The sequence below is a fragment of the Cryptotermes secundus genome, unplaced genomic scaffold (genome assembly GCF_002891405.2).
Source record: "Cryptotermes secundus unplaced genomic scaffold, Csec_1.0 scaffold213, whole genome shotgun sequence".
NCBI classification, from domain to species: domain Eukaryota; kingdom Metazoa; phylum Arthropoda; class Insecta; order Blattodea; family Kalotermitidae; genus Cryptotermes; species Cryptotermes secundus.
Window position 1 is genome coordinate 569,146 of NW_019731264.1, and position 22,306 is coordinate 591,451.

General features: G+C 37.7%; 1 protein-coding gene across 1 annotated transcript in view; it reads left to right on the plus strand.

Moving 5' to 3' along the window:
* LOC111866736 (AT-rich interactive domain-containing protein 4B) overlaps positions 1 to 18,448 on the plus strand; it is a 59,655-nt gene extending 41,207 nt beyond the window's left edge. Inside the window, exons 15-25 of the mRNA XM_023855947.2 lie at positions 355 to 457; positions 797 to 967; positions 1,262 to 1,526; positions 2,152 to 4,379; positions 7,453 to 8,123; positions 8,316 to 8,437; positions 9,545 to 9,845; positions 10,693 to 10,756; positions 12,090 to 12,360; positions 13,441 to 13,581; positions 17,000 to 18,448. Coding sequence (XP_023711715.1) covers positions 355 to 457; positions 797 to 967; positions 1,262 to 1,526; positions 2,152 to 4,379; positions 7,453 to 8,123; positions 8,316 to 8,437; positions 9,545 to 9,845; positions 10,693 to 10,756; positions 12,090 to 12,360; positions 13,441 to 13,581; positions 17,000 to 17,034 — 4,372 coding nt within the window. The 3' untranslated portion in view covers positions 17,035 to 18,448. The remainder of the gene's footprint in view (positions 1 to 354; positions 458 to 796; positions 968 to 1,261; positions 1,527 to 2,151; positions 4,380 to 7,452; positions 8,124 to 8,315; positions 8,438 to 9,544; positions 9,846 to 10,692; positions 10,757 to 12,089; positions 12,361 to 13,440; positions 13,582 to 16,999) is intronic.
* The last annotated feature ends 3,858 nt before the right edge of the window (positions 18,449 to 22,306 follow it).

Below are 22,306 nucleotides of genomic sequence, written 5' to 3' on the forward strand. Positions count from 1 at the left end.
ACCATCAAATGAAAAGGTAATAAAAAGTTATTGCACAGGCCACCATATTAATATTTTATGTGTTTCATGAAAAAGCATTACCATAACAGAGTTGCATATTTTTTTCCAAGATCTGTTACCAAGCATCATTTCAAGGCCCTAATTTAAGTGGTGCTAATGTTGCTCCCACTTACCCATTTTCATGTCTTCTGTGTTATTATTACTGACTTATCATTCATGAAAAGGTTCATGAAAATCTGTTCACTGGTTCATAAGTTGAAAGAATGCGCACACGACATGGTGATCTCATAAGCCTACTTTCTTTCCTTAAGTAAAAAAATGATGGAGAAATATGATAACATTATTTTGTTTCAGAACTATGGGCCAGTTGGCAAGTTATATCTCTGTGGGCATAGGAGACAAGTTGAAAGTTTACTATGGTCCAACTCATGAATCCAAGGTCACATATGAGGCAAAGGTAGGTCTTCTGAAACATTATTGCACAGTTGTGGGTCTTGTCAATTGTTGATGCAAATGAAATGGGGATACCTGGTTGTTTGCAATTATGTGCTGGCCTGAATCACCATTTCACTCTCACCTTACCTGTGCAGCTTTGATCGTTCTTAGCATTCTGTTCCTTTTTAAACTAACACAATGGTCAGATAGTAGCATGTCATGCAATTCTCCCAATAGTGGCCTTTATTGAGGGAAAAACAAGTTGAATTACTGCAACTTGTCTGTTCGTGGGAGACACCAGCGTGGTGTTTCTTAGAAGTTGAGACTTAAGATTTTTTTTTCCTACTATTATTGGTTGTAGGTACTAGATATTGAAGAGGATGGAAACGAGAGTGTGTATCTGGTGCATTACACGGGTTGGAACACTCGCTACGACGAGTGGATCAAACGGGGGAGAATTGCTGACAATCTGAGTTGGACTCCCTCTAGAGCCAAACGCCTCAGGCACCAGCAAGCACAAGCACAGCTCAAGGTAAACATTTTCACACTTCCACCTTCATAACAAGCATGATCTTCAGTGTTTTATTGTTTCAGATTCATCATCACTCTCTCCTTTGTGTGTTTCTCGTCAGCACAACACTTCTAATGTGTCCAGTATGTAGTGTAGAAGTAGTGTTCTTAGTGGCTGCTTAGCATGGAGCTTTTGTAGTGTGTGTCATGCCTTTGTTACTTGTTTTTGCATGATTGGATACTTTTTTCATTACATGATTTATTTAATGTATGTCATCAGATAGTCATTGTAATGGTACGCATTGTTTCCTTTCAGGCTTCAAAACCATCGCTGGGTAAACGAGGCCGACCATCAGTATGTGGTCGAACACCTGATGTGCCAAACGCACAACAGCCTCCCCGCTCTACAACACCATCCTCAGTGACTTCATCCTCAAGTCGCACAAAGTCACCAGCAACATCAACTTCGGCATCTCGGTCAAATTGTAGCAGTCGTATTACCCGCAATACTAGTGAACCCAACAGTATGGTACCTGGCTCAGAGTTCCGCAGACGCACACGGAGGATGTCTGGACACACAGGTGCATTGTACTTTCAGTCCACTTTCAGCAGTTGAATGGCCATTATTGTATGACTTGTGCATAATTTAGCATGGTTGCTGTTGCCAAATGCTAAGGATCAAAGGTTTAATAGGGTAATTCCGTATAAAGCGATCACTATGAACGTTGAAATAAGAGAGTAAGAAGTGATAGAAATTGTGCTGATATTTTGGTTTACAGTATTTTTGAAATGGGATCCAATTTGACTTCTAGATCAGAAGCCAAAGTACATATTCCTGCATTCTCATGTTCTTACTGAACCGTTTTGTCATGTGGTGATGAAACTTGCACCTCTCTTCAACAGTTACAACAAACAACTTTACTTCTGTCTTTAATACTTTTACAGTGCTATATGTTTCACACAAAAAGCAGATCTGAATGGAGTAAATCTTTTTGCAGTGTTTATATTTTCATGCAATAAGCCATTTTAGGATAATGTGAGAAACATTAGATTATGTTTTATTATGAAGGTGCAAGTTTTCATTGTAATGGACAATACATACTGATCAGCATATAATTACATAGCCTCGCATGGTTATCTTAAGCTAAGCTACACTAGTTCTTCATTTGGTTACATTGAAAGTAAAACATTTCTGTTTCTTTGTAGATATTTCCATGCCATCGGAGTCAGAGAGTGAGGAGTATGAGTCTGAGATAGAGGTTGAGATAGAACCAACACAAACAAGAAGTAAAACAGAAAAGAGAATTTTGTTAGCAGAAAAAGAAGCCAGTAAAGATGAATTTCCAAAAGAAGATTCAAAAAAACTGGAGAGGCCATTTAGGCGGAAGGCAGGCAAGAGAAAGGAAGAAGAAGATGAAGATGATAAAGAGAGTACAAGAGAAGATGATAGTATAGATCTTACCCCTGACACAGATGCACCAAGTGAAGTGCTTCAAAGTTCAGAGAAAAGACGAAGCAAGCGGACAAAAAAGATGTTGGTCACGCCAATCTTAGAGAAGAAACCAGAGAATGAGGCTAAAGTTGAGGCCTGCATAAAACAAGAGCCTGGCACTGAAAGTGAAGAGGAACAGCCAAAAGGCAGAGATTTTGATCTCAATCAGATCAGATCAGAGCTGAAAGGAATTGAAAAAGCTGTAAAGCTCTCACAGGATGTACATCGAACAGAGGAGAAATGTTCACAGCTGATCTTGGATGACAAGACGGGACTTATCGATGTTAGGTGCAAGACAGAGGAGGAGGAGGATGACGACGAGGAGGGGGAAGGGGAAATACAGTCCAAGGCTGTGGAAGAAAAGGTACCAGAAAAGGTAGAAGAACCAAACACAGAAGATGTATATGAGTTTAAGGAACCCGAACCATTTGAATTTGAAGTTCGATCAAAACGGGACACACTGTCAGATGAAAGGGCCGGTAAGCTGAATAGACGACCAAGAATCTTCGATGATGTTATAGAACTCAAAGAAGAAAAGTCTCCAAGAAAGAAGCTTATTAGGTCTGCCATACCAAATAAGACTGAGGGGAAAGGTGATACACCATTTGAAGAAGTGAAAAAGAGGTTCAGACGTTCCATCCCTAAGAAGGTGGAGACAGCTACAGAACTGAAAAGAAAAGACACAGCACTTGCTGATGAGCTGCAGCTCGCTTCTGTCAAACCATTATCAGTAGACCCAGTGACTCCACAGAAATCTCGCCCATTATCAGCTTGTGAAGAAGCTTTTGATAAATTGTGTGAGTCCCCATCATACCATGTGACCACTAAGCCTTGTGAAAATCAAGCAGCTAGCCCATTGGCTCCAAAAGCCATAAAGTCTCCTGAACTGGAACCCCTCAGTCTTTTCAGCGAATTACCAGGTGAGGGGCCAGATGATGAAGGTGAAGATGACAGTGAGGACCGCCTTGTTATCTCAGAAGCTGATGAAACAGAGACAGAAACGGAGGAACCCTTATTCACATATCCACAGCGTCATCATGAAGAACTCTTCCCCACTCTGGTGAATTCAGAATCCACTGATCCCACTCCTGCTCCAGAACCATCAGTTGCACCATCTAAATCACCTGAACCACCACAGCTGCTTCCTATGGCAGCAGATATCTTCACAAGCTTTGGTTCGGAGAAAAATGAAGAGGTAACACAAAGAGAGGCAGGAAATGAAGAATCAGGAAAGGGAAATGAAAAGTCTTCTGGTGTTCAGATAAGTGATGATGTGATGAAACTGCTTCTAAAGGGTGGAGAAGATGACGAGTACGAAGATGACCCGATCAATGCAGCAATTCAGCGAGTAATTGAACAGTCCATGACAGATGAAGAATCCAATGACATGGACATTTTTGATGACAAGAAGTCACTGTGCAACATAGGTAGCATACAGCAAGAAGCAATGGCTGCACCTAAGCATGAGCCTCCAGCTATTGAAGAACCAAGAAAGCATCCACCATCAAAGGAGACAGGAAAGAGGAAGACAGGTGGCAGAAAGCCTGTTCTCAGCAAGGAATTTGTTGAAGATACAGACTCTGACAGCGACAGTAGTGATGAGGAAGAAAGACTTGTGATTGCAAAAATTGACGATGAAGATGACAATATGAGTAGTTCATCAAGCCAGTGCAGCCTGAAATTACGTGTGAATGAATCGTCTGACTTTGAAATGAAGCTTCGTTTGAGTGACAGGGATGAGGACAGTAAAACAGATGCTGAGGAGAGTGAATGTAAGCCAGAGGTTATTGAAACGTCACTGTGTGTTACAACAACAGTGGAGAAAGATGTTGAGGACAGTGGGAAAGTTGACGGGCTGGTAGAAGCAGAAACAAGTCATTGTGTAGGTGAAGGTGAAAGTGCAGTTCCTGTTGAGACTGATGAAGTTGCTACTAATGTTCAGGTAGGTCATCCAAAACAAAATGTTTTGTTCTTCTCAAAATAAGGACTTCGCTTTCGTTGAAGTTATTTGCAAGGTAATTATGTATGAAAAAAGCGTATATTGTAAAGCTAATGCAAGTTGAATATTAAACAAAAGAAAACTTTCTGAATGTAAGGAATATGTGTATACAGAGTGGGTGTGCAATGACTGCAAAGGGATTTTTTATGGGGGTGAAGCAGTTGGTGTATGATGCTGACTATTTACCTCAGTTTGATTTTAGCCTGATAATGTATGCAACAGCCTTGATAGGCTGTTATTTACGAACTGAAACAGATCTGCTTTTCTTTAGAAATAAACCTGAAAGTACTGGACATAACCAAGAAATGGAAATGCAATTCATGATGTAAATTTAGAGGAATAAATGTTTGCAGTTCAAAAACATCTCACCTATTTTTAGAAACACCATAAAGGTGGCAATTGAAACCATTTGGTCAGTTTTTAATCCATTTGAACTCTTTTACTGTGAGGAAAGGAAACATATATGTAGTTTTCGAAGACTAGAAGCTTAGGAAAATATTTGGATATCAAGTGATTATAGTCTGCGAGGAATATGGAGTACTACATAATGAGGAACTTTGTACAGGATATCCAGAATTGATAAGGTAGTGAAGTCATAGAGGCTATATAAATGGCTCTCATAATTGGAGAAGACTAAGAAGCTATACAGAATTTTGATGAGGAAACCTCCCAAATACCAGATACTTGGAAGTTTGATGATATTTAGATGAATCTGAAGGGAATATTATGAGAATGAGAGGTGTATGGCCTTGGTTTTGGTATAGCAGTGTTAAATCATTAGTCTGCATCTAGAAAGTTAATGTGGAGTGGCGATAGCTCACTCGATATAGCAACAGGCCATGGGCTGGAGGGTCAGGGTTCGATTCAAGGCAGGAGCAAGAGATTTTTCTCTACTCTGAAGCTCTTGAGACCAGCTAATGGGCCCACCCTGCCTCCTGTCCAGTTGGTACTGTGTTGGCGGTCTTTCCATAAGGGAAAAGCAGCCAGGGCATGAAGCTGATTACTCACCTGCATATAGCAGTGAGGTCAAGAATGGTGGGTGGTGGACCTGTACCTCCTCTCTCTCTATGCATTCATGGTGTGCTTATTCAATTAAGCATAGGAACAACTTTATGCTTTCTTACCTTAGAGAGTTAACATAACTCTGCCTCCATGAACCAAAGAATGCATACAGATTTTGCCTCACCATCTAACTAGCAGCTACCTTCGCACCACCATGTAGGCTCTCTCACTTCGCGTTCCCAGTTCATATATTGTTATTTTCTTAAGATAGGGAAGATCTTTTGCTGGTAATGGAGGAGAGATATGAATTGAGTTCTTAGGCTACCCAAAAGCAGAAGTGCTTAGCACACAGAGCCATTCTAATTTGCAATCAGAAGACATTGACAGATGGTTATGAGTTCAAGAGATTGTGTAAGCATGAGCAAGTCAGCTTCTTGGTTCATACAATAGTAAAGACAGGAAGAATATTAAATTTTTCTTCATTCCTTTCATGTCATGTAGACTATATCAGGCAATTAAGGAAATATATAACATTTGTGGCATATTAACTCTGTTATTCTCTTTAGATACCATAATATCCATTTTGTTTAATTGAAAACCATACAACTTACAGGAAAAGTATATTGGACATAAAATATGAGGTTCGTTTATATCTACAAGTTTTGTTCAAAACAATTTTCTTATGATAAATATTCAGCAAGTTTGCTTGATTTTTGTGACATGTGCACGGAAATAACATTTTTGTACTGTCCTTTATTATTGTCAGTTTTTTAATGAAATTTAAACATATTGACACATTTTAGTGTCAGATTTCATATAAATCTGGTGATTATCGATTTGTTGCATGCAGTTACACAAACTTGGTGAAGCTAATAGAGGAATTTTTTCAAGTTTTGATTGCTAAGAGGTCAACAAAGAATTAAGTACTGCAGTGCCTGGATATTTTTTATCTTATTACCATGTTTTGCTTGATTACATTTTCCAACTCTTTTTGGATATTAAGAGTACACATCATGAGAATCTTTTTACGAATTCTATAAGTTATTATTATGTTGAGCTTGCCTAGTACAGTAGAACTTGGTTATAACGTCATCAAAGGGACCTAAAAATAGTGTCGTTATAAACGAATGTCGTCGTAACCGAAATGGGCACTTCCACAGTAGCCTTATGTTAGTCACGTAAAAATCTACCAAAAACCGAGTTAACATGTTGCATTTTTTAGTGAAATATGTTGTTAAGTACAGACTAACGTAACATTAACGTGGAATTGCCCAAATGTGTAATATCAAAGACATATTACAGCGCTTTTCACTGACAATGCACACCGCACTAATACTGTATATTAAAGATAGGCCTACTCACCAAATTACAGTAGATTACATCAATTGTTGTGCCTTACTGTACCTAGATACGAGTACAGTAATCAGTTATCTTCATCTGTTTCCTGTTACTTGCCCAATACACACTTTCTAAATTACCAGTGTCCATATCAGAGAAATTAGGGAATGAAAATGACGTTACATACGAGGTTGATGCATTTGTGCATGTCGTACTAAGCAAGGTATAAAAACAGTTGCTTTATGAGGAATTAGTTCGTACCATTGAATATTTGACGCAATAGACAAGGTGTCGCAGAAACCGATGTTGCTATAACCAAGTGTTACTGTATTTGAAACAGAGCATTAAAAAATTACATTCCTTGCCATGGAGATATACAAACATTTTTTAATGAAGTTTAGCATGGGAAGAGTTGAAAGGATTCTGACGATGGTGTATACTGTACTTCTTTTGGCTTGTTTTGGACTTTGTCCATCATCTGGTATGTAAAAGACAAAAGACCATGACATTACAGAGACAGAGGCAGTCTCCGAAACGTCGTGGTCTTTTGTCTTTGACATACCAGACGATGGTTAAAGTCCAAAAGAAGTATGGGAAGAGTTAATGTTAACTTCTTAAAATTTTCATTTTGACATCTGTTCTTTATCAGAATGAAATTTGACACTTCTTATTGTAGGATGCAGAGCCCACAGAACTTGCAAGTGCTGTTGTTGTGGAGTCTAATTCTTTGCCAAAGAAAGGAAGTTTTCCTGAAGTGCTGGAAGAAGAAAATGTTGAAGTGGCAGTTTCTGTACTTCAGACACCAGCGGAGGAATCAGATGACAAGTCTGAAGAGCAAGCTGAGAGCAATTTACGATCATTATTATGTGAGGAGACCATTCCTGGTAGTCCAGCTCCACCTAGCGATTCTGCTCAAACCATTGAACCATGCCACAAAGAGCCAGAAGAGAGTAAAACAGCAGTACTAGAAATGCCATTTGCAAGTGCACCTGGTAGCAATTGCACATCTAGTTCAAGTAATGGGAAGTTGGCAGCAGCACCCATCTTTGCATCTCCAGTCATGGATTCTCCAGGAGCAATAGTCCCAATAACGTTAGGTCTCTCAGCTCCTATTCAAATACAGACCAGGTCTGCATCTGCATCTCCTACTGTTTCTTCCCCACCGCCTCAGGTGCAAGTGCAGCCTCCCCCAGTTTCAGTTGTGGGCCCAGAGCCTGGATCAGGCTTGCAAGGGCCTGGTCCAGGTGTATCAAAAAGAAATTCAAATGAAGCAGCTCCTGTAATGGATAATACTCCACCCACTACACCTGACAGTAGTCTGTCTACAATATCAGGCTCACCAAGAGAGTAAGTGCCATTTATTTTTATTGTATTTCATGCATTATATTGCCGATATTTAAAATATAACTATCTCACTTCATTTTATTAGCCAGTAAGAAAACTTTCAGTTTTAAGAATCTCAGAACTGCAGAAGAACACATATCAATAGTTCATTCAGAGTGAAAATTGCATGTCACCCTCTTTTCTTTCTTGCGACAGAGAACGAGATGGAATGTCACCTATCCTGGATAATGAAAGCTCAAAGTCACATAGGGATTCATTTGAAATAGACCTCGACAGCTGTGCTGAAGGCAACAAAGTGGACCATTATAGTGAAGAAGGTATGGCCTCTATCATAACTCTTTTCGCTCCTTTAAGAAAGATTATGTAAATTCAGTCACAATTTCTGAGTACCATCCTACATGATACAGTTCTGCTGATTTTTTTCAAAGAAATATTTCTTTTCTGGAACTCTTATTGTCAGTCTTTTAAACTTCAGCCTCGTGAACCATGTCACTTTCAGAAGGTATTCAGTGAAATCTTCATTTAAAATTGACATTCCTTGATTTGTTTCAACTGGATAACATTTTTGTCAATTGAAGATTAGCTGTCTGTTGTAGGGGTTTCCTTGCTTGTAGGGTAAGATATTTCTGTGTAGGAGGTTTTAGTTTCATGCCATTGGATATTGGGATTGCTGTGTTCTAGAATGTGAGGCAGTTGAGGTTCGTAAATAGATACTAACATTTTGCTTGAAAATGCTGCCTCCATCTTCAATGTAGCCAACTTCTACTCTGAATACTTAAGGAGCAGGTTCCTCTAAAATTGTGGTACTTGCATACCAAAGTGACAGTGTCGTATATCAGAATGCTGTAAGTTTGTAATATTCCATGCTTTTAAGGGACTTGAGGTAGATCTATTTAAATCCTTATTTCTTCCCTATCGTTTGTGAGTGGTGGTGCATGTAGCACAATATTCTGACCTTATTTTACATTAATTATTACCAGGGCCCGGATTTTGATGACCTGAAAATATTTAAAAAATGACCGAAAGGAAAAAAGGACACTTCGCTTCCATGTTATTCACATTTCAGAAAACATGAAGAAAAATTCCCTAAAATGGCCAAAAATGACAAGAAATATCCTTAAAAGTACAAAAATTTACCAAAAATTGTCCCCAAAATGAAAAATTGACCTTAAACCTAAAAATGACAAAAAAATTACCTATAAAATTTACATTTCTGTAACCAGCATCTCATATCCGAGATTTATATATTTAAGAGCATCGCATAGTATACAAGGAAGAAAAGATGACATGTCATCAAAATCCGGGGCCTGATTATTCCCATGTCCCTTTACTACCACATATATTGTGTCCTTTCTTAACAATGTGTATGAAATATTACATTGTGTATCTGTGCCCATATGTTGAACATCTGTATTCTTTTTCAGACTCTCTGCTTAATATAGACGTTTCAAACTCCAGTGAAAATAGGTTACGAGGTCCAAAATTGTTGTCAAAGAAAACTTGTTCTGATATTGACAAGGACATGGAGTCCTCACCTAAGAAACGGAGGCGTAGCAGGAAGAGATCAGAGTGTGAAAGTAATAAGAGATCAAGACATTCTTCTGGGAGATCGGCACGGAATATTGGTAAAAGAAATTCTGTAATGATTCCATCTGATAAAACTATGAGACATTACATTTTTTCCTTCTGGACGTGTACTCTAGTTGATTGTAAAATTTATTTGTGGTAAGGACATGACAAAGATGATATTATTTTACTGAGTTGTCTCTTCCATATAAATGGCCCCTCTCATATGTAACTTCTGCTTATAGAACAGTAAGGGCTTGTCCTGTACGTATACGGTGCTTTCCGGGGACCTACAAAAATGACTTAAAGAAGGAAATTTTATAAGAGAAGTGTAACATAAAGTTCATTTTGTGGATCCACTTTTGTATTTTGGTTCCAAGAAGTTGTTTCGCAAGATTTTGGATATAGAAAAAACAGATGTATGTTATTAGGGCAACCTGAAAATGCATTGGCAGAGATAATTTTTGCTTTAATGCGAAAGAAGACAGAACACAAGCCACAATGGACTGCCTAAAAAGTGCATGTTACTCAGATTTCTTCAATTTCTATATAATTCTGAATTTCTCCTGCAAAGTCATTGCTTTCCATGTAATTGGAACCCCTGCCATATTTTATTTAAATTACTTTACGCCATAATGTAACATGATCAGGTTCATGTACTTATTAAACTTATAATGATACCTAGCTCACCAGATGATGAAACAAGAATATAAAACTCAACTGAGCAGAAACAGGTCTTCATTGATGCACTTCACTTAGTAAAGGATGAATAATGAAAACAGTGGAACCAGTCATTAACAGTCAGTAGAATGATCACAAGTTTTGAAGCAACCTGCAGTTGTAAGTTTTGAGGTTTTCACGGCGATGACAATGAAGAAAGTTGTCTTCTGGGAAAAATTACTATTTGGGAAACATTGTATTTCTGCAATAGATATCATACTCACTTTCCTGCTGTTTCTATTATTATTACTATTGGTGCTGATCTTATTCTTGGTTTGTTCCACAGTGCAGTTGTGGGGGATGTTGCCAGGGTTTTGGAAGTACACACAGCCTCCATCTTCAGGGTCAAAGTAATTTTTGGTGTATATATAGCATTGTCAGAATTACTGGGTTTTTGGACTTTGTCCATCGTCTAGAATTCTGAATACTCTAAAACACAACTTTTTGGAAACTGGATCTGCTTCCATCCTCAGGTACAGGGGGGGAGACACCAACTTTGTTGGTTCCCTTAGAAAGAGCTAACCTCAATCACTAGTCCAGTGATTGCGGTTAACAGAGTAGGTGTCTCGCCCCTACTTGAGGATGGAAGCAGATCCAGTTTCATCGGAGCCCTATAGAAGCTACATACAACATTGTGTTTTTGAAAGCGGTGGGGGAAAGGCAAGATATTGTGGGTTGGTCCTTCATCTAGGCTTTGTAAGGGCCCAGGGGCACATCAAAATTCCTGTCTGCAATTGATGTTCTCGAGCAGTTGCGCATTTCAAAGTACTCACCAGGCATAACTTTAAGTGTGCTGTGGGTTGAGCGGCATATAGTATAGAAGGTAGACTGCCATGAGTTGAGGGTGGGTTTCTGCAGCGACAGGAAAGAAGAAGCATGAAGAAGGGTCTATCTCAGAATGAACATAAGCCTGGACACGGTTGGTGGATGGATTTGAATTTCTTCTGGGGCAAGAGGAGGGAACCCCATGTTATGTAGTAGTTGTGGCCATTCCTAGTGATAAAATACCAGTTCTCTGTTTGCATTGTACAGTTGGACATCTTAATTTATTATGGAAAGGACAACAAATATTTTTATTCAGAATTCTTATTAACAAAAGAGATGATGATCTCGATTCTGACGCCCTGTTTGGAATTTGTGATAGATGACAAAATGTTGGGGAAGGTTTATTTTCCAGTAATTTGGTTTTTCTTTGCAAGTTCTAATTCCACTATTCCCCATTCTAATTTATATATGCAGGAACAGGCCAAAGTAGGCAGAAGTTAGGCGTTACTTATAGCTTCCCATGCACTGATTCTACCAGATCAGGCTTAGGGATGAAGTTTGGTTTTAAATCTTTGCATGCCATGAGCTGATGGGATGTGTGTGGACTATGTGCATTAAAACTGCAACAGCTGAAGAGAGTAGCTCATTGTTATTCAAGTAGAGATTTTCTTTCAGTGTAATATGTTGATGTTCAGAGGAAAGATGAGGCAGTTTATGATCTACACATGTGATTGTTTGAAGGCCCTTAGAGGAAGGATTGGGTTACCTGTCCCAGTTTAGAATTAGAAAGAGTGCTTCCTTTACATATTTAGTAAGATTATCATTAAGTGGCCTCTGCTTACAAAGGACAACACAATACAGACAAATTTGGACATATGTCCATGCCTTGGATGGAATTGAAACCTGAAATCCTCAAAGGGAATGGTTGAAGGTCAGGGCAAGAACCTTATATTCTTGATCACAGAGGTCAGCTTCTTGTTCATTTCCAATAACCTTGTTCCTTTTTCAGGAGGAGGAGGGGGTGGCACTGGTGGAGGAGGAGGAGGTGGTGGTGGTGGTGGGGGTAGTGATAGTGATGACACCTCTGAAAACTCCACTGCAGGTGGCTGTACTCCTTTAACTAGTACAGAAACTGTTCTGTCCTCACGGTCACCACGACCTTCAAAGTACAACTTTTATGTTGAATTAGGTAAGGATACATGCAGTAGGCACTTTATATTCATATACCTACAGTCCTAAATCTGACTTTATGTAGAAGTCATTTATCTAAGAAGTTACGACTAGTAATGCCAGGTGGCTGTAAGAGGTACCTATACTTCAGTCAGCACTGAAATCTCAACCTTTGCCAAAAACAAATTTGCGTTTACATGCATTTTCAGTGAAATTATGACTTAATTTGTGTAAGAGTGAATCGATTGAATTCTTATCTGTGAGGTTCCGTGCAATTCAAGGGCTTCATCTACAGAGTCTATAGGAAGCAGACACATATTGACTGGTACCTGAATGCCACGTCACATCAGCACCCAGATCAGAAAATAGCATTATTTCCATACTAATAAACGTCTGTGTATTCCTCTTTCTTAACTCCTGATACCTTCATGTGATGTACCGGCCATGGTTAATCTTTTGCCACTGCCATCCAAGTGGTCTACATGCCTTTTTTTTTCAGGTATGTGAACCATATAGTGGGGATTCTTTGAAATGTCTTATGTTGTTTTTTATTCAGATACTGGAAAGAGTGCCATAATAAATGAGTGAGGAGATTGCTTTTGTCATAAAATAGTGTAACGTGTCGGCAAACCGGAGGAGTAACTTCTATGGAAACGCTACAATAGACCGTTACAGAGGAGACAACAATTGCTCCATGGTAATTCTAACAGGAGTCTCCATGGTTATAACGGAGGGTTCGTTGCCTAACAGCGGACAAGGTTATAGATAGCCCAGCTTCAGCGAAAAACAGTGAGTCTCGGAATAGACTTCGAAGAAGACANTTGTGACATGTTTCGGCCCCATGACACCATCCTCAGGCAACTGTTAATTGATAGAAGCCGCTACAGTCCCCTGAGGATGGTCTTGTAGGGTGAAAACATGTCACAATAGCAAAATAAAATATGGTTTTAATGACATCTTAGGAAATTTTAATGCGATTGTAATGACACTTTAAAATAAAAGTTTATGTTGCATTAGAGACAGAAACAAGTGGGGGGGGGGGGGATGCAGCACTGCAACAGGATGCTGAAATGTAATATTGTAATCTTTTTTTTTTCAGATCCTGAATTGGATGGCACACAACGTATCGCTTTGTTGCAGGAGAAGCTTCAGGAACTGAGGAAAACTTACATGAATGTGAAAGCAGAACTTGCATGTATTGACAGGCGGAGAAAAAAACTGAGGCGAAGGGAGCGTGAAGGTGAGATACCAAAAATAATAAAAAATTAAGAACAGGAATAGCAGTTTTTTCTAGTTTTAATTTTTTACATTGTACAGTGTATTTTCCAATAATCTTAAAAGGAGAGTGATTCAGAATTCACATGAACATTTTTTTTCCACTTCTTAAGTTTTAATGCATAGATAGAATACTTTTAACCCTACCTTATATGCATTTCTTTTATTATTTAAACATGTAAAATTTTACAAAAGAAGATTGTTTTGATGACCAGAAATTATGTTACCATGCAAAAATGTTTTGTTCCTGTATGAAGTATTTAATGGTATATATTTTAGTTTTAATTAACGATTGGTAATTGTATAAAAACATGGCAACTCAAGAGTGTTGAGTGGTATGCATGTTTGTAGTTGAGCTGTGTTACAGTGTGAACTGTTAGCAGTATTCAGTGGTTGAACAGGATATTTGCCCTTTGTCTGGCTGTCATGTAAGTGACTCTCTTGCAAGTAAAGGAGAAAATATTCAGTTTCACAAGCCTGTGTAATGCAGGGCCCTCATGACTTTTGGATAGCAATGTGACTGTGATTTTGTAATGTTAAAAAAAGTGTTTCTCTCTTGTCAGTATTGATGGTCGAAAATGTTAGCTGTTAGTTGTGTATACCATATTTACTTGCATAATTTACACAAGTTTTGCACAGGAATTTGTGCCTGAAACTTGTGGTGCATATAGTATGCAAATGCTACTTCCCTGATTATAATTTTATGCCATAGATAAAGGTTAGAACAATTACAGCTGCATAATATTGAAAAACAGCAAATTGTCTGGGGGGAAAGAACAGTTTTTTTCCTCTTCTCCCTCCCCCCTTTAAGTAATAACCATTATTTTAAACCTGGTGTTGTAACTGTGATATTGTATTTTCCTGTGTTTAACACCCTTTCAAGTTGCTGCTTATTGAGACAATACATCAGCTATTCATAGACTTCAAGAAAGCCTATGATTCAGTTAGGAGGGAAGTATTGTACAATATTCTGATAGAGTTTGGGGTACCCATGAAACTAGTTAAGCTGATTAAAAGCACAGCAGTGTAATATTCTCCAAAAATATCAAATATGAGAACATATTTGAGCTGAAACCTGCAGATAAGATATAGGAACAGAAATTAATTTAGCTGAATCATGTTAATCAAGTCATACCAGATCCAAGGGAAAAAACAATATGGCCAAAATTACTGACAGTTACAGGTTCATTGCATCTACAGCAAATGCACCATCATCAGACAGCATATGAATGCCACTCATAGTGAGCTCTTCCTCTTTCCTTTTCATCCTGATTGGCTGTGCCCAATTGAACGTAGAAAGCCATGACACGTATCTATTTGAATTGATATTATATAAAATGGGTGAGGGGGAACAGTCAATGAGTGAAGTCATGAAGTACATTAATAATTACTTATATTTGTGTTTGGGGGCACGCGGTAGCATAGTTGGTTGAGGGGCTATGCTACAAGTCGGAAGGTCGCGGGTTCAAGTCCTGATGAGGTCATTGGATTTTTTCAGTTGACCTAATCCTTCCAGCCGCACTAGGCCCTGGGGTTTACTCGGCCTGTAACAGAAATGAGTACCAGGAATGAATTAAATAAATTTCCTGGGGAGTAAAGCACAGCCAGTGCATAAGGCTGACAACCTTACCGCCATCTTTGAGCCGATTGTCTAGATAGTTTGGGACCCTCAACGTCTCACAACCCTATGGGCCTTCACGGCCGGGTACAGGGATAGCTTTACTTACTTTACTTTTTATATTTGTGTTTACTTAACCAAGAATTGTGGTTAAAATTTATCTTTATTTTTTAATTTGTTTAGTAGTAGGGGTGCATAAAGTATGCAAGTAAATATGGTTATGCAAGTTTGTTCAACCAAATATAATAATTGGTTATAAGAAGGTATGAAGAACAGTCACATACATACATTATGAACATTTCATTACTTTGTGGCTCCTGAACCACTCTAAGGTTCTGACTTCATGAGAGCTGAGAAGTGTAGAAGCAAAAAAGAAACATCTACTCTTGATTCAGCCAATTTACTCAGTGCCAGAGATCTCTGAAGCAACTGATGTTTCTTTGTTTCTTCTACATTTCTCACTTATTGTGACATCAGAACCATAGACTGGCTCAGGAGCCATTAATCTGTATGGCCCCCTCTGGACATCATCTTGTCCTGTCATCAGAAATACGCAATAACCATCCCTTTGACTACATAATCCCTCTAGAAGAGTTGATTCTGCCAGGCATGCAGATGCCACTTAGGTCACTCTTAGGAACAGAACATAAAGTTGCATGTGGGCATACTGCTGAAGCCTTTGAAGTAGGGTTCACAGAATTATGCACAGAACATGAAAGAAACGTTGTGTTACATGTTATGTCACTGCTAAGCTCAGCTACTAGCAGAATGATTACATAAACCATGAATAAAAAAATAAAATACACATTATATATGCAAGCTTTATATGGAGAAATATATATCAGAAAACAGTGATTTTGGAGTAAAAAGAAGGAATTATGGAGAATATTAAACCCAGAAATTATAAAAAAATGTATTGTATTCTGAAGTGACTCACAACTGTAGGGAAATCCATAAGAATGTACTTAAATAATTTAAATGTAAGTTTGTAAGCAAATTTTCTGGCTGCCCCTCGTTTAAAAATTCTAGGGCTTCCTATGATGTGTGTTTAATTTTTTGTCATTGTATCTGTAAGAGGTAAGGTTCATCTCACTGTTTGTGTATCGGTTTTAAAAGTGTCACGTTTGTTTACATTAGCATTGTCCATTTAGGTTCATAGATTAAAATTGGCTCGTAGAGTTCGTGGAGAATATACAGATGTTGAATGACACTTGGACTATTTGTATATTGCAGCATGTATTAATAGAATACTTTATTTTCAATATGCTACCCTAAGATTGCATTTTTGTCTTATTAATCAGAAAAATTGCACTTATCTCTCTAACTGGAAACGGTAACCCAGGCTGGCAGTCACTGAGTTCCTGTCTTACCTTAGATTAGCACATTGTGAAAGGTATTTTGTGTGTGGAATCTAATGTTAACAGCTTTATCCATCCCAGGTTACTGAACATATGTGTTGACTCTGCAGTGTAACAAAATAATATGTGCTGGATGATGCAGATTTTGTATATTTCAATTAAGTAGATGGGATGTGTCACATTAATTTCAGGTAAAATTATAATGGATAGGATGTCTATGCATTGTTTGGTATTGTCCATTTTCACATTCCTTTAAATTATTAATTTTACTGGACATGAACATCAAATTGGTTTTTAGTTGTAAATGATAAAAGATTTATGTTTAATGGAATTGTGAATCACTCTCAGAACTGTGTTTTATAATTAAGAGTGCAGTATCAAATGTAATTTGTTTTTAACTCCTATAGAGAAAGCAACAAAACAGGAAGTGATGTGTTTGTGATGCTAATATTTCACGTTCCTCTGAGTCCATGCAGTGAGCAAGTGATTTCATATTACCATTACATTTGAAGGTCAGGAGGGGTAGTAACTGCACAAACTGTAGTTTTATATAAAAGTAAAATATTTTCATGGCAAATGTACAAAGTTAGTTTCTCAGACATTTTAATAATGGTTTGATGTTTAAGCATTGCATTTCAACCATTGTGAGATGGTTTAACCCTTGTGAAAGCAATAGGAACTGCTGAATTGAAACAATCTGTATAAAGTTTTAAATGAAGAATGCATGAAGTTTGTGAGTTGTAAAGTGTACAGTGAAAACTTAATGTTCGTTATCTAACTTGGACAAACGAAAGATTCAGAACAAAAGTTGACAGTGTGCATAATATCAGTGTTGACAAGCAGTGAGATTTTAAAATGGCCATGAAGTAATATTTTATAAATTTCTATTTTTATGCAATGCCAGTTTTGCTTTCAGAAGTGAATGGCATTTATTGATGTTTTATTTATTTCTTGTGTAGAGCTGATCAGGGACATTTATAATAGAAGAAGACTATAAACTGTATTATCTTGTCAGCAAATAATATATGACAGAGAGGTAATAAAGGTGTACAGAAAAGCAGAGAACTGTATTAAGTTTTATATTTTAGATTATTGACACATTTATTCAAAATTGTTTAAAAATATTCCTTTAATTTTGTTGTGATTCACCTGAGCAGTTCAAATCAAGTCGTGGACATTGTTAGAAACTTGAATAGATATTTTTGTGCTCATTCATTTTCCATAAATATATGTTTTAACCAATATTATCATAAGTAACAAAATGATGGCACAAATTGGCATAAGTTCTGCTTGTATGTACTGGTCACATTCTGTTTCTCGTTCACTCAGTTATAATTCTACAGTGATTGAAGTAGATAACAGTTTCTGTGCACATATATTTTATAGGCAGTGTACTAAATGCCTACCTTTCCTCAGCGTTAGCCAGTGCTTTGATACAAAGTTAAATTTTTGACTTTGCATTAATGTTTATAGACAATTTTAGAAATAAGTTTTTTTATTATTATTATTATTATTATTATTATTATTAGCAACATCTGTTGGTTCTGAAAATTTGAAAATCCTGGTGATAAATTTGGCAAGAACAGAAACCAGAGCTAGTTAGAAATGTACCTGTGTGTCAATAGCATTTGTTCTTACATCATTAGAGCTGCTTGCTTTTAAAGAATAGACAATGAAGGTTCCAATAGAGACCACCTACAAAGTAGCTGAAACAGTTTTCTGCTTGGTGTATTGTCACACCAATCTTAATTGTTGTTTTCATATACATTGTGAATGACAGCTATGTAAATGTTTCCTAAAATGTTAATATATAAATACAGATATATTGTTAATAAATAAAATGGATAGGAAATTTTGATGGTGTTACTTGTCTACTTCATCAGAATGTTTCCTTGTTTCATTAACCTGCAGCTGATAACTGTGACACACACTGTCAGTAGCCTACGCAGTAATTACGCATAGAGAGTTCATTGTAAGTAGTGATTTTACCCATGTGAAATCACATTTTATATTTGTGCCCTTAATGTAATGCAGTTACTTGTCTTCTGCAAGGTGTTAGTGAAAGAAATTCATAGTGGACAGAAGTTTTAATTTTGTTTTTAAAGTAATGTATTCTGTTTTAGGTTATGATTAGTAAACAACCACACCCTTTTGTTGCAGTATCTGCTCATGTAGTCTGTCCAGCATGCTCAGAAAGATAACAGTTTTAGCCCTTCTGTGATTTGAAGTTTGTTGCTAGAGAATGGCTAATTATGATTTTGTGAAGTGAGCAAATGGAAATCTTAACTTAGGCTGTTCCGTGTTCTGAAAGCATATTGCGATCTGCTGTTGGCTTGCTGGGCAGTTACACCTGCTTCAGAGCCCCATTAGCCAAAGATGAATTGTGGGCAAAACTGGTAAAGTTACAGGAGTTCAAGACCTTCACTTTTTTTTTATAAAGTTCGGTAGCAGCATAGAGGGGAGTGTATGTGACATGTGCAGCATAAATGGCATGATAAATACACAAAGTAAATTAATAGTTTTGCGTCCATAATTTGGGTATGCATGTATGTTTCATTATATTTAGAACAGATATACTTTACCAGCAGCTGCAGTAAATCTGAAATGAAAGTGAAATATTTGAAAAGCAACCTGCCAAAGTTTGCATCAAAATCTGAAATCCTCATTGATCATTTGCTGCAATGGCAACTGTTTCTGGCAATGGGCCTTCCAATTTGAAGGGAGGTTCTGATTCTCATTCATGTATCATGACTGCTAGGGGCTCATACTGAAGGGATAATCAGAAGAAACATCCAGATCAGGGCTACATATGAACAGTACCTCTCTTTGCTTACTATACCTGTTAAGAGAACAGATGCCAGGAACTTATCAGACTCAAGCATTCTTGTAATGATGCGTTGCATCGGAGTGTGTATCCGAGGTTTGATTCTGGAGAGCACTGCTACGTGTGCTGTGCAGTGCACTGCCATCTCCCTTGAAATGTATAGTGGCCATTTTGAACGCTTGTTACTATGAGGTGCCCATGGTTTGATTATTTGATAGTGTGCACCAGTGACTGACATGTATCTTGAAAATTAAACATCACAGGACATATGTTGTAGAAGATTTTCAGCTTGTCTTCTTAACAAGGAAAGGAGCGCCTGTGCTCAAATGGAATGGGAGAGTGGAGTGGCTGCTGCTAGGTTGCCTTGCGCATGTGCTATTTTCTACAGTTCAAAAGGAAACATGATTTGGAAATGCATGGGAGTCTGTAGAGAGGATGGACCGAGAATGCAGAGCTAAGGATCAGTGTTATATGTGTTCACTGGTTTCTGCAGTGTGTACCAAGTATTTTTCCACAGCAGAGCTGTGGAATACAAGATTTGTGAAAACTCACAGAGGTAGTGTATATTTATTGACATCTGAGGTACATTCTTCTGAAATGCTGGTAAACTGCTACCAGACTACAAAGTATCATATCTCAGTAATGTGCTACATTTTTGTCAGTTTCAGTAGCATTTCTCCTCCCAGCTTCATCACATATCCTTTGCTTGCCATAGGTAGTATGGAACAAATGTCAGTTAGTTAACAGTCTCATGTTGCAACACTTGTGTCCACTAAAATGTATTAACTCTTAAAGTCTGTCACTACATGTTTCGACCTATGTGGTCAGCATCGGGTGTTAAAATTTTTGGTGGGGAAATTGCTGTCTTCTGTTGTTGGTTATGTTGTTAAATATATGTAGGTCCTCTCATGCGCATATGTTTCTGTAACATGTGTGAATTTTTAGTAGAATTCATGTATGCAAAGTTTTTTATGTGTCGTTTAATTACTTGACACTAAGTGAAAAGTGAAACAGGATGCTGCAATATAATATTATGAAGTAATATTTTGCGTATCCAATTGTGAATATAAATGATACTCCTAATGGCTTTTGAAATATATAAATAAAATAACATAAGTACATTCATGTAAAACCTATATTGTCCTTTAATAGAGGTATACAAACTTATGGTCCAGCCTGGAGAAGAAGAAAGTCGTCTTGTATGATGTGGCGCCGTGTAGAAATTGTGTTAACCAACGTTTCAGAGGAACATATTGCCTCCATCTTCAGGGTAGAAGACAAGAAATCCACAAGCGAACCAGCTTGGATGGAGGTATTCTGTAGCTGAATGCAGTGTCCCAAATCGATGCTGTGTTCAGCCACAGCTGACTTGTCTGGATGTTTGAGATGAATGTGCCACTGATGCCCTTTCAACCTCGTGTTCACAGAATGGCCTGTCTGCTGAAGGTCTATTGTAACACATTAAAATTCATAACAAACACAGATGCCATACATACTGGCACACGTACAGCAAGTCTCAACAACGTATAATACAAGCACACAGACCATTTATTAACTCTTTAACATTTGAGCCCCTTGCATGCTTGACAAATTTGTCAATAGAGATAAATGAGTTACTTTGCAAATAATTTCATAAAACAAACCTAAATTGGTTTTTATCGTTTTTTAAAGCCGAGATATTTGATGGCAGAGTGTTAAATAGCTTGACGCCTGAATAATACACCCCTCTCTGATAGGATGATAAATGTGTTGTAGATATATGAACGTGGTCATTCCTTCTTGTACTAATCATATATACAGAGTTATTGGTCTGAAACTTATCCAAATTATTAACAGATGTCATCAGTGAAAGCAAATATACACATGGGATTGGCAGTAAGCCAAGCTCTTTAAGTAAGCCTCTACATGTGTGAGTTGGGCCCACTCCCATCATTATTCTTATTATTTCCTTTTGTGTAACAAAGACCTTATGACTGTCTGATGTATTTCCCCAGTATATTATTCCATATTTCACCACTGAAGATAATACGCATAATATACAGCTTTAAGATTATTAATATTTAATATATAAGTTAAGTGGCCTCCGTAGTCTAGAGGTAATGTTCCCACCTCATGACTCGTAGTACGCGGGTTCAAATACCTGGCGGAGGTCGTCAAATTTTTAAGGGCAGAAAATTTCAGGGAACAAGTCCTCCGGGAGGGACTTTAAGCCATGGGTCCCGTGTCGTAGCTTTACGGCACGTAAAAGAACCTCATATCTCCAAAGGAGGTCACTGAGCCAAATTAACGAACGTTTCCCGCCCAACAGCAGTCAGTAATACCTCCGGTAGATGGGGGAAGCATTATAGATACTTCTCAGCTAGTAGAGCCGGTCTCGCTGGCTGGGCGGGACTGATGGTAAGCACCAATACCGGTAGGATATAGAGACTGGTAGAAATCATAGAGGGAAGCACAATGGACCACTACAGGTCTAAGTGCATGGGGAAACCCACCCTCTCTAATAACTAACTAACTAACTAATATATAAGTTAAATTTTGCATTAGAAAAGCAACTGTGCTCAACTTATGAAGCAAAACATCTATATGTCCCTTACAAGTATCAGTTTTGTTTTATCCAGATTTAACACAAACTGATTATTTTGAAACCACATACACATATGATTGAAAACAACATCCAGTTTTATTTTTAAATTATAGTAGTCTTTAGCCGTACAAAGATTACTAGTGTTATCTGCAAACATAATAACTTCAGAAATTTTACTAATTTTAAGGGGGAAATCATTTATGTATATATTAAAGAGTAAGGGTCCTAACACCGATCCCTGAGGCACACCACATCCAACAATTTCCCAGTTGGAATAACATTTATTATTTATATAATTTAATTCCA